Genomic DNA, 13,522 nt, shown 5'->3' on the forward strand with positions numbered 1-13,522 from the left:
TATTAGAATAACGCAACCATGAGAAAGCTTTAACTTTAAGACCGACTCCACTTGCTATGGTACTCCACATATGTAAATATACCAATCACCCTAAGCAAATAAAGTTTTTCAATACCAAACATGTAAAAAAAAAAAAATGAACAAGCCAGCATTGGTCTTGATGGCTCTACCGCCCGAAATCATCGTCGGTATCCTATCAATGCTCCGGACACGAACCATCATAACCTGCAGATGTGTTTGCAAGCAATGGCACCAGATTCTCTTGAGTCCTGAGTTTGCCAGACTCCATCTCTCCGCATCGACCCCCGGACTACTTGTGCTTCACACCGATCCAAAGTGGAGTGAGTACAGTTGCAATGTCGTCGAACACGACGACATTCAATACGGCTTCCCCTGTGATGAGGTGATGAAATTTGATCCCAGAGCATTCATTAGCTCCCCTGCTGATTACCAAATACAGACGCAAAATTCGGTACATGGTTTCCTCTGCTTGAGATACCTCGGCAAAACAGATGATGTGATTTATGTATGCAATCCCATCACTCGTCAGTACATCTCTCTTCCTAGACTTCCACGCTTTGTCAAGTATGCTAGCTTTACTCACTGTGGGTTCGGGGTAAGCTCGATAACCGGCCAGTACAAGGTCGTTTACATGCTACAAAAGAGCGTGCACGAAGCGTGGCATTGCGCGAGGTCTGAAAACTACGAGTGTGAATTCTATGATTACCTGGTCTACACGCTTGGGGCTGCAGCAGGTACTTCTTGGAGAAGCATTGCAAGAAACTCCCCATTTGAGCAAGCTCACCTCTCCTTTGGTGTGTTTCTGAATGGAAATCTACACGGGTTGGTAAAGAACTCCCCCGAATCCACCTTTTCAATATCATGTTTCGATCTCGAAGACGAATCGTTTAAGCCCTTTTCTCCTCCCCCATATCCAATAAAGCTGGTATGGTTTGGGAGTTGTGATATTTTATGGGTATTGGATGATTGCTTGTGCATTTGTGACTCTAGTATTGAGAGGGGCATCGTTTTCTGGACGATGAAGGAATACGGGGTCCAAGAATCATGGACGAGGCAATTCGTTCTTATGGACACAAATATATGTCCTTCTATTGAACTATTCGATGTGATTTACCCCATCAAAGGTTATGAAAATGGAGACATCTTGTTTTCTTGGCAAGATATGAAGTTGGTGTTCTTCTACAACAAAAGGACTGAAACCAATCATAAAGTTGACATATCTACCCATGATTTTGAACCTGGTGGTTGGTTTAAGGCGACGCCTCACAATTCAAGCTTTCTTTCACTCCAGAGCTTCGACGGGGAACATGTGGTTTCGTTTTGAACAATCAAAACAATATATTTTAAGTGAAGATGTCTGTTTTTCTTTAGCTTTATTTTGTGAAATGGGTATTGTTATAAAATGCTTTTTAACCTTAAAAAAAAATTGTTAAAATAGATGCCAAAGGAAGAGAAAAGAAGAATATTTACATGATAACACTCAAAATGCCAAGTTTCATTGTCAAGGATAACTCCAGAGATCAAGAAGAAAATCAATTCAAGGATGAATCACACAATTAAAAATTAACTGACGCAATAGATTAAATATATATATTTATAGGTGTATATATTGTAAAGCTATTGTATTTGTATGATTAAAAGATATGCGAGAGCCTTCTAGACTTTGTTCCAAACTTCACATGGTATCAAGAAGGACCCTACAATCTACATCACCAACCAAAACCGGACAAAATATCTTCTGCTTCTTCTTAATTCGTTTCACCAATGTTCCAGTTTGATTTCCTTCAAACTAAACTAGTCAAGTGCAATTTTCTTTTGTGGCGATCTCAAAATTTCCTTCAAACTAAACTAGTCAAGTGCAATTTTCTTTTGTGGCGATCTCAAATCATTCGCAGATAGCCTTGAAATTTACCATCACATTACTGTCTTTGGAACGATGACATAAGATGTTCTTAGCATGATTTTCGGAGAAGCATGAACTTCTTTCAGATTCAACCAGTTTGTGGCGTCTCAGCTCAAATTTATTAGCCTCACTATTAGGGGCGATTATGAGAAAAATGTAGTACAGAGCAAAGTTAAATATATTATCTCCTTTCATTAATAATATGTGTGTATATATATATATATATATTATTAAAGAACATATACATTAAAAATAATTTTACACGTAGTTTTTCAAAATAAATTATTCAAAAACCAATATTATTTAAAATTCACTCTTACTAAATTTTAAAACAAAGTCGTCATTTTTTAACATTTTTTATAAATATTTGTGCAAGAATGAAACTATTTAACTAAATTCGTAAACAATGTAAAATAGTACTAAATAATGAAGTCAAATACGGACAAAAAATATACATATATATAAGAGAGATATATTAATAAATTAGTGTAATATAAATTAATAAAATAATGATGCAACAATCTATTAGTAAATGAAAAAAAATGAAAAGAAAGATTTTAAATTTTATAAAATTATTCAATTTTATAACCTGCAATCTGAGTAATCAACATGATTTAATTGAATAATAAGTAAAAAAAAGTTAACGGTATGTCTACCTATGAAGCAACGTAGTTTTGAGAAAAATTTTCGTGCATGAATTAAATTGGTTGGAGGGCCGCATGTAGAAAGGAGTTAGAAGTTGAACAGAGTTAGTGAACCATGAGAGTTTGTGATGATTTAACTCATTTGGAGCAAGATTTTTGTCATAAAATCCTATTCACGATTTTTTTATTTTGTTTTATCACTATTTATTAATTAAATTTATTTAGATATTAATTTAAATACTAATATTTTAAAAATAATCGGAGTCCCGTCTCAAAGTGAGGCCCTGGACGGGCCGCCCCTGCTCACCATTAGTGCCTTTGGCAGTGTGGTGTAAATTGGTTACTATTAGTAAAAAGCAAGTGCGAGTAGGTACATGTATTATTCTATTTGATATAATATAAAATAAATTTTAATTTATTCACATTTATAATAAAAATAAAATTAGCATATAATTAAAATTTCAAATACTCTATTTGTTTTATTTTTTAGATGTAATAAATTTCTAATAGTTTTTAAAAGTCTTATGCTTCCTTTCAAAAAAAAAAAAAAGTTTTATACTTGAGTCTTAAATATTATTTCTCTAATGAATATTTTTTTTTTACTTCTATTCATATTCTTATAGATAGAAAAGATTAAATACACATTTTTTATAATATCATTGAAAAATATTTTTTTTCATGTCAAACATATATTTACTTTTATATATAATTTTTTTAAAAGATTTTATAAGAATTATGAAGATGTCCATGGAATTAATCAAAACTATATACAATTTAAGAACAAAGTACAAAATCCTCATCAAATTTTTTTGTTATTTTGTTAAATTTTTGTCACTCTATTCATACTTTTATAGGGATAATAGATTATATATATATATATATATATATATATATATATATAGTTCTTTTATGGTGTCCAATACTATATGCCCACTTCATGCCCACCATGTACAATAGATGAGTTGATCGGTACAATAGATGAGTTGACTTGTACATGGTGGGCATAAAGTGGGCATAAAGAACTCTATATATATGTGGGCATAAAGTGGGCATAAAGAACTATATATATATATATATATATTTAATCTATTATATATATATATTCTTATTTAATGATTTTAATTAGTGAAATTATATTCTTATTATCAAACATCTAATCATTTTATTGCTCATTATTTTTAGATTCCTAAGAATTATATTTCAACAAATTTTTATTTTTCTAAAGTATTTTTATTAACAAATATCTATTTAATTTTAACGTATCATTGTTTTCAAATTTTTGTAATAATTATTTTGTAGCCAAATTTTATTTTTATATAACTAATTTGATCCTCACATATGTTTTGATTTTGTTGTCTTAAATTCATAGGAAATACGCTAAATAAATCAAGTCGTTGAAAGCTGTTGAGAAATTAAGTTTTGGTGTTTACAAAATATAGTACTAAATTGAAGACTCTGGACTAAACTGAAAAGCCAAGAATAAACTGAAGAGTCTGGACTAAACTGGAAAGCCAAGCCCAAACCGAAACTACTACATAAAGAAAGAAGCGCTAAACTGTCTCGCGTATGACCTCAACTGAAAGTGATCAAGTCAACTAAACCGAAGACGCTAAACTGATCCATCATCAGTTTACCTTCGTACATTTTTTGGATAAAATTTCCCGTACTCTGACACACTCTGCAGAAGTTAGTGCCGCGATTCAAAGGAAAATGTCGGCTTCAGAATTTGTTCTTGAAAATGACAAATGCAACGAGAATATTTCAAAATTCTATTAAAAAAATCATTATTTGAATTTATTACCGTTAACATCGGAAGAGTATAAATAGGGATCTGGATCGATCGAAGAACAACTTTTGCCAACATCGCTTACTGTGTGAATATTCAAAGTCTCAAAGCTTGAAAATCGATCAAAGAACTCGAAGCACAAACGTTCAATTGATACTCTGATCATTGAAGGATCATTTTTGTGCTAAGTCAATCGAGTTATAAACATCTTTATTTTATCAGTCTAGGACTAAAACTGAGTTGTAACTAGGAGTTCTTATTTAGGCAAGTGTATAAGTCTTAAACTGGATCGGGGTTTTGCAAATTGCTTGTAAAATTCAAAGGCTTCTAGTGATATCCTTCCGAGATGAAAGAAGGGGTGACGTATGAGTGATTAAAATATCCGAACATCCATAAACATCCCCTTGTGTCTCTTATCAGTTTACCTACTCACTATCTATCTTGCATAAACTGCTTTTTCACAAGTGTATATGAAAGTGGACAACAAAAAAAGGGTGTGTAAATTTTTTTTAATTTAATTCATAAGTGTTACTCATATATTTATAATAGTAATAGAATTGATAAATAAGTTACACACATTTTGCAGGAAAACTCAAATAAAAAAAAATCAAATAATAAATAGTAGATGATAAAATATGAAAGTGGACAACAAAAAAGTAGTGTATAAAAAATGTTTAAGTTGTAATAGAATATATAATAGTAAGATTTTAAGTATTAATATATTATACGAAAAATTATTATATTATTAGCATTTCGCATGCTTGTTTATGTAATTATGTGTGAATTATATGATCAAATAAAATAAATTATAAATCATGGTAAAAATTACTTTAAAAATATTAAGAATATTTTAATTTTTTATTTGAAAGAGTTCATAGTAAACTTTTAAATAAATAAGTTAATTGAAAAGTCAAATAAGTAAATAATTAAAAAAAAACACATTAATTACATAATAATGAAAAAGAGTAGTAATGTAAATTCACAATGAATATAGATTATATCTAAAAAGTGTTAGTAAAAAAAATTCATTATGAATGAGCATAATCCATAAAAAATCTAAAAACAATGCTTAAAAAAATAGAATAGATGTTTTATAAAAAAAAAAAATTATTTTTCACTAAAAATATTAAATGATAATATATATCTAATCTATTCTACCTGTAAAAGTAAAAAAATGATGAATTTTTTTATTTGTGATTTTTTTTTTATTTTGTACCTAAATTGTATATTGTATAAATTAATTGATGAACAATTGATTTAGAAAAATGAATACCAAATATAAAAGGACGAAGGGTTTTAATGGGAATTTATCATCTAAAAATTATTAGAAGTAAAATCACTATGTATGTGTTGTCTTCACAATTATATGAATAGAGGTCTACATGCTCAGAAAAAAATATAAGAGAGTAACTCATATGCTCAAAACTTATTAGAGAGATATTAGCTCATCGTAAATTTTACAATGGTGTTTGATACAATTTCTTTGTTGTGTTGATTTCAAATTTATCCTCATTTGAAATAAGTTTGCAAACCCTTCCTTTGCAGTCAAATTCATCCATCTAATACATAGCTGTTTAATTTTCACAAGAAAAACTTAGCCCATAAAATACAGGATGCTTTAAAGAATTAAACATTTAAATTTGAGTTCCAAGTTTGATGATATAATATCTTTATTTATATTTTAGAAATATATCAAAATATATTGCAAGTCTTACGTTATCATTCAACAAGGTATATATTAATAACAAGGTAAGGATATTTATTACACTGAAGAGAAAGCTTCAACTCTAATACCAATTCAACCTCCTCTAAGACCAATTCAACTTTGCCACTTTTTAAATTTTCTTAATCTTTTCTTTTCTTTTCCATTAAACTCCAAAAATGAAGCCTAAAGCATACAAAGGTTGCCAATACCAAAACACCATTAATCTTGATGGAACTACCATCAGAAATCATCGCCAATATCCTATCTAGACTTCCATGGCGAACCATCATAAGCTGCAAATGTGTTTGCAAGCAATGGGACAAGCTTCTCTCAAGTCCCGAGTTTGTAAAATTCCATCGTTCTGTATCGACCCCAGAAGTGCTTGTCCTTCAAGCTGATCCAAATGGTCGGTACCTATGCAAATTCGTCGAACATGAATACGGCTTTCAACTTCATCAGGGGATGAAATTTGATCCCAAAGCATTCATTAATAGCTCTCCTGCAGATTACCAAATAGAGATGAAGGGTTCGGTAGATGGTTTGCTATGCCTGCAATACAGCAGCAAAATAGATGATGTGATTTGTGTATGCAATCCGATCACGCGTGAGTACACCTCTCTTCCCAGACTTGCACGCATTGTGGAGTCTGTTAACTTTACTCATTATGGGTTCGGGGTAAGCTCGATAACCGGCCAATACAAGGTCGTTTACATGTTCCAAAAGAGCGTCCAAAAAGTACGACAGTGCCGAATCTCTGAAAACTTCAAGTGTGAATTCTATGATTACCTGATATACACACTTGGGACAGGACGTTACTGGAGAAGCATTCATAGAAACTCACCATTTGGGCTCTCTCATCTTTCCTTTGGCGTTTTTCTTAATGGAAATCTACATGGGTTGGTAAAGAGCTCTCCCGAATCCGACATTTCAATATCTTGTTTCGATCTAGAAGACGAGTCATTTAAGCCCTTTTCGCCTCCTCCATATCCGCTACGGCTAGTATGGTTTGCTTGCCGTGATGCTTTAGGAGTTTTAGATGATTGCTTGTGTATTTGTGACAGTACGAGTTCGAGTGATGAGGGGGGAGTTGTTATCTGGACCATGAAGGAATACGGGGTCAAAGAATCATGGACGAGGCAATTCGTGTTTCTTGGCACACATATCAGTCCTTCTATTCCATGCGACGTTGTTTGCCCCATCAAAGGTTATAAAAATGGTGACATCTTGTTTTCTTGGCAACGTCGGACCATGTTCTATTACAACAACAAGACCAAAACCAGTCATAAAGTTGATATGTGTACCCATAATTTAGATCCTAGCTTTTGGTTCAAGACAGTGCTTCACAGTTCAAGTTTTCTTTCGCTCGAAAGTTTCGAAGTCGAAAATGTTATTTCATATGCAGATCCATCAGGGGCCGTCCAGTGAGCTTTCTTTTTTCGCTCGAAACTGGAAAGCTTTATTTGAACTTTTAGCTATACAATGAGATTATCTTTATGAATTGTGAACTATGTTCTGTATTCTGGTGTTTATGGAACTCAACCATTTGAGCAGTTTATTCTTTTATAATTTTTATATGTTATGTAGTCAATTTATTATATTTCTTGATCAGTAATTAGTTTGCTGCTTGGAAACATTGATCAGCATCAGAAACGAGTTACTTCATGCTCAAAAAGGGAAATAATGGAATGTCATGCGAAAATAAATAAAAATTCTAAAATGGACATTTTATAAGATTTTTTTAAATTTATTTTGTGAGAGTTAATTTTGATAATCACTTAAATATACGTACCAAAAATAATTTTATAATTCTTTATTTCTTCATCAAATAGCATAGATGGCATAGATATTTGCATTTGGAAAACCTAACAAGAAAGTAATTGACCACTTCCAAAAACTAAAATTCCAGTTGTTCAAAGCCTAAGTTTTCATTCAATAATAATAACACCACCACAAGCTTCAACTTTAAGACCAATTCCACTTGCTATGGTCTACATATGTAAATATATTAATCACCCTATGCAAATAAAGCTTTTGCGATACCAAATATGTCAAAAATGAACAAGCCAGCATTGATCTTGATGGCTCTACCAAATATGTCAAAAGAATGTCATGTCAAAATAAATAAAAATTCAAAATTGGACATTTTATCAAATTTGTTAATTTATTTTGTGAGAGTTAATTTTGAAAATCACTTGAACATACGTAGCAAAAATAATTTTATAATTCTTTATTTTTTTCATCAAATAGTATAGATAGTACAGATATTTGCATTTGGAACTTTGGAAGTCTCTCAAACCTAACAGGAAAGTAATTGACCAACTTTAAGACCGACTCCACTTGCTATGGTACTCCTCCACATATGTAAATATATCAATCACCCTGAGCAAATAAAGCTTTTGCGATACCAAAGATGCCAAAAATCAACAAGCCAGCATTGATCTTGATGGCTCTACCTTCGGAAATCATCGTCGGTATCCTATCAAGGCTCCCGACGCAAACCATCATAACCTGCAGATGTGTTTGCAAGCAATGGCACCAGATTCTCTCGAGTCCTGAGTTTGCCAGACTCCATCTCTCTGCATCGACCCCCGGCCTACTTGTGCTTCACACCGATCCAAAGTGGAGTGAGTACAGATGCAATGTAGTCGAACATGACGACATTCAACACGGCTTCCCCTGTGATGAGGTGATGAAATTTGATCCCAGAGCATTCATTGGCTCCCATGCTGACTACCAAATACAGACGCAAAGTTCGGTACATGGTCTGCTCTGCTTGAGATACCTCAGCAAGATAGCATCACGCGTGAGTACATCTCTCTTCCTAGACTTTCACGCTTTGTCAAGTATGCTAGCTTTACCCACTGTGGGTTCGGGGTAAGCTCGATAACAGGTCAGTACAAGGTTGTTTACATGCTCCAAAAGAGTGTGCACGAAGCGTGGCATTGCGCGAGGTATGAAAACTACGAGTGTGAATTCTATGATTACCTGGTCTACACACTTGGGGCTGCAGGTTCTTGGAGAAGCATTAAAAGAAACTCTCCATTTGAGCAAGCTCACCTCTCCTTTGGCGTGTTTCTGAATGGAAATCTACATGGGCTGGTAAGAAAGTCTTGTGAATCCGCGGTTTCAATATCATGTTTCGATCTTGAAGGTGAATCATTCAAGCCCTTTTCTGCTCCCCCCTGTCCACTACAGCTGGTATGGTTTGGGAGTTGTGATATTATAGGGGTTTTGGATGATTGCTTGTGCATTTGTGACTGTAGTATTGTGAGGGGCATTGTTTTCTGGACGATGAAGGAATATGGGGTCCAAGAATCATGGACGAGACAATTCGTTCTTATGGACACACAGATATGTCCTACTATTGAACTATTTGATGTGATTTACCCAATCAAAGGTTATGAAAATGGGGACATCTTGTTTTCTTGGCAAGATATGAAGTTGGTGTTCTTCTACAACAAAAAGACTGAAACCAATCATAAAGTTGACATATATGCGCAAGAATTTGATTCGGGTGGTTGGTTTAAGGCGATGCCTCACAATTCAAGCTTTCTTTCACTCGAGAGCTTCGACGGAGAACGTGTGGTTTCGTTTTGAACATTCAAAACAATGTCGGTAAGAATATATTTTGAGTGAAGAAGTCAAAATAGATTTGTGAGGTACTGTTATAAATCATCTCAAAAGATTTGTGAGGTACTGTTATAAAATGCTTTTTCACCTAAAGTTGTCAAAATAGATGCCAAAAAAAAAAGAGGAAGAAAAGAGAAGAATATTTACATGATAACACTCAAAATGCCAAGTTTCAGATATCATCATAAATTTATTTTGTTTAAATTCGTACCAGGATAACAGTGCCATTTTCTAAGTTGTGCTTGCTAGAAATGAGACTTTGATCTTTTTGAGTATCGCCACTGTTTCGATCATGCCGATTCTCTGCTCAGGTGAAATGGCCAAACATTTCACAGTCAAGTCGAAGATAGACGAGATACACTGCTCCTTTGCAGAGAAATGTAGTTTTTCTGAGTCGATTAAACCCGCGGCAACAACTTTAGTTGTCATGTATTCTTGTAATGCTTTGTGCACACAATCCTTTAAGCTCATTTCTTGGGTAAACATGTCTTCAGTCGGCTTCTTACTTGTATATAACTCCAGCAAGGTGATGCCATAACTGTAAACATCACAATTATTTTCCCTTCTGATCCATACTCTGCAGCCAAGATTTTGGAAAATAGACTCGTTAGTTGACAGGTCAAATCATTGATTTAAATGATAGTTCAAGGAATTTCAAAGGGAAAAAAAGATCACCTGGTGCAATGTAACCAATGGTTGCCAATGTTATCATCTGACGAAAAGCCTCCTCTTCTCCAAAGAGTTTGGAGATAACGAAATCACCAACTGCTGTCATATCTTGGTCGATCAGGATGTTGGAGATACCGAAATCACCAACTGCTGTTATATCTTGGTCGATCAAGATGTTACTTGGCTTTAAGTCACAATGAACAATTGGTGATGGATTTTCATGATGAATGTATTCAAGAGCTAAAGCAACATCAATTGCTATATTCAATCTCTGTAGCAAATCCGAAAAGTTATTGGGAGAGTAAAGCCATTTCTCTAGGCTCAAATTAGGGATGTACTCTGAAATCAATGCTTTGAAATCTGCGCTGCTACAACTTATGACTCAAACTAAATTAAGCTTTATTGCTCGGTCTAGTTGCATGTTGAAAACCTTCAATGCAATATTTAAACCATCAGAAAGTGTCCCAAGAAAGAAGCGGCGTGATCTTAACTTCTTGTTGTGTTTTGTTAGCTACATGCCTCCGTATTAACCAAACCGATAAGGCAACGGCTAAGATCACTGATACCGTAGGTGCTAACATGTATTTGATGATGGAAATGTGTTTTGGACTTGAGTTACCAACAGCTTCAACATGGCACGGTGGTTCTTGGCTTCTTCCAGTAAAACATTACCACAAAGTGCGTAGTTCATTACAAACGACTGAGCTGTAAAATTCGAGAATGGTCCTCCAGTTGGGATCTCTCCTTCTGATCTGTTGAAGGATAGATCGAGATGACTCAGAAACACAAGGGGCTCTAGGACTTTGGAATACCTCCAGAGAGATTATTGTGTGAAACATCCAGAGATATCAAGCCTTATAAGTCTCCAATAGCAAGAGGAATGGAACCTTGAAGGTTATTGTGTGAAAAAGACAGGTTTTATAGTGACTGCATATTAATGGAGTTTGGGATATCACCCGAAAATTGGTTCCAAGACAAGTCGAGATTCTGCAGTGACTTCAAATTTGGGATCCCTGATGGTATGTTACCACCAAAGAAGTTAGTGGACAAGTTTAGTTCCAAAAGATCTGGAACATTCCATAAATTTGGCACCACAGAAGATAATATGTTGGGAGTCTAAGAACACTCTACTAAGGGATTTAAAATCCCTGAAGCATGTTGGTATCCTGCCATTTAGTTCGTTATCACACAAGTACAGTTCTCCCACTCTGCTTAATTGGAAAAATTCCGAGGGGATTTAACCTTTGCAATTTGTTGTGCACAAGATGTATGACTTCCATTTGTGCTAGATCTCCTACTGTTTTTGAGATCAATCCTATTAACTCTTTGCTACTCAATGCTACAAATTTAAGGCCGTCAAGTTTGCAATTGTTGGAGGAATGGAGCCCGTCATGTGGCATCCAAAGGTCACTAAAATACCAATGAGACGATGATAGATTCCTAAGTGAAGTAGGTAGCACGCCATCGAATTGGTTCAATGAAATCTCCATTGTCTGCAAATAAGGACAGTTGGCCAGTGAGGAGATAAATTCCAGTTCCTTTAATTGGATTTTCGCCCGTTAGTTTATTTTCTCCAAGAACCAGCCTCCTACCTAAGAAACCTCAAAATTGCCAATATTTGGTATGCTACAAGTAAATGAGTTTTTGGCCATGTCTATTCCAGTGAGCTTAGAAGCATTGTTTAGAGTATTAGGGATCATTCCCGAGAGGTAGTTGAGTCCTAGATTGATATCTTCTAAATCTGGAAGTAAAGCTCCGGCATCTCTAGGAAGTTGACCCCGGAAGAGAAGGTTGTGATGTTGAAGATAGAGATAGGAATGAACCAAGAAAAGCCATTACTTACCAAGAGAAGTGATTTCAGGTCAAGAATACCGCGCTCTGAGGGGACCTCACCAGTTACAAAATCATTTTAACAAGTATTGAATAAAGTCTAGTGAGAAATCATTTTTGTACAACATTAATAAGAAACTAAAAGAAATCAGAATAAAACCCATGTGAAATCATTATCGTATAGACCTAAAAGCCAAAGCTTTCTACAATCAAGTAAACCCAGAAAGACTCAGCGCCTCAAGATTTGGGAGCTGAAGGTCTCTTGAAAGATTCCCAGACAAAGTTGTTTGAATAAAAGTTAACAACTCTAATTGCCCATCTCAAATGGAATATCCCCCTACAAGGTTGCGAAAAACAGAAGAAATATACCTTCTATGAAGATAGTGTTTCAGATTAATTTCATTCAATATCCAAAGATCTTAAAATCCCAAGATGTGGTGCAATGGTGCTTCAAGATTCCAACCATGGAGGTCCGGTTTTGTTATCCTGTTGTTGGCACCACATGAAACTCCAATCCAGAAACAAAACGAATCAGCTCCATTGTTGGTGGGCCAATTTCTTTGCCAGAATATTGGAGACGCTTCTCAGATTAATTATTATTATTATTATTATGAATTTGTTATTTGAATTATTTATCTTCAAATCGATCAATCAAACACTGTAAAATATTTTTATAAAAGGTGTTTTTGTAAAAAAAAAAAAAATATTAAATTTTTTAAAGTTGTTTAAGAATAATGTGCTTGAATAATTATTTTATAAAAAATATTTAACATTTTAAAATTAATGTTGTTTATCTTTGTTTCTTTCCTAATTTGTTTATCTTTGTTTCTGAAAGGGAATTTATTTCCTTAAAATATCTTTCTAAAGATTCATTAATTCTTTTGTTTTTTTAGCTTAAAATCTTAAATTGATTTATTTCCTTATTTAATAAGATACGAGATATTGTGTACTTGTCATAATATTTTCTTATCGCAATAACTTAATGATTTTATTGTTTTATCTTTGTTGATTTGAATTATAAAATTAAGGAAAGAAATCAAGCTATTTGGAGATAAGATTTCACGCCTACGTGGAAACAAGATAATGAAGAAATCTATAAGAGGCGTGAAGGCTTGCACAAGAAGTGATGTGGAGCAAGCAGAATAAAAAGAGCTTAAAAATCGAATTGAGAGAGTTTTAAGTGTAGAGTATGAGACAAGGAACTCAACTTTCTGGAGTGCTTTTACGTTGAAGAGTTTTTGTTTATTTGTTGAATTTATTGTTCGTAGATGTGTTGAAGGTTTGAGACCATTTGAAGATTGAAGATTGAAGATTGTGTTGCTCTCGTGTTTTGC

General features: G+C 33.8%; 2 protein-coding genes and 1 pseudogene across 2 annotated transcripts; all 3 read left to right on the plus strand.

Annotated features, from left to right (window-relative positions):
- On the plus strand, positions 1-1,522 carry LOC140885058 (F-box protein At2g23160-like). Its single transcript, XM_073291972.1, has one exon. The coding sequence runs from the start codon at positions 137-139 to the stop codon at positions 1,343-1,345; it is 1,209 nt and encodes a 402-aa protein (XP_073148073.1). The 5' UTR covers positions 1-136; the 3' UTR covers positions 1,346-1,522.
- Positions 1,523-6,251: 4,729 nt separating this feature from the next.
- On the plus strand, positions 6,252-7,556 carry LOC140885150 (F-box protein At3g07870-like). The gene has a single exon (XM_073292084.1). The coding sequence runs from the start codon at positions 6,288-6,290 to the stop codon at positions 7,482-7,484; it is 1,197 nt and encodes a 398-aa protein (XP_073148185.1). The 5' UTR covers positions 6,252-6,287; the 3' UTR covers positions 7,485-7,556.
- Positions 7,557-8,179: 623 nt separating this feature from the next.
- Positions 8,180-10,263, plus strand: LOC140881348 (F-box protein At3g07870-like; annotated as a pseudogene).
- Positions 10,264-13,522: the final 3,259 nt, after the last annotated feature.

This window comes from Henckelia pumila, chromosome 2, assembly GCF_033568475.1.
Source record: "Henckelia pumila isolate YLH828 chromosome 2, ASM3356847v2, whole genome shotgun sequence".
NCBI lineage: Eukaryota > Viridiplantae > Streptophyta > Magnoliopsida > Lamiales > Gesneriaceae > Henckelia > Henckelia pumila.

What these genes read in the sequence shown, in the direction of transcription:
- LOC140885058 (XM_073291972.1), top strand. Translation starts at nt 137, where the DNA reads ATGAACAAGCCAGCATTGGTCTTGATGGCTCTACCGCCCGAAATCATC.
- LOC140885150 (XM_073292084.1), top strand. Translation starts at nt 6,288, where the DNA reads ATGGAACTACCATCAGAAATCATCGCCAATATCCTATCTAGACTTCCA.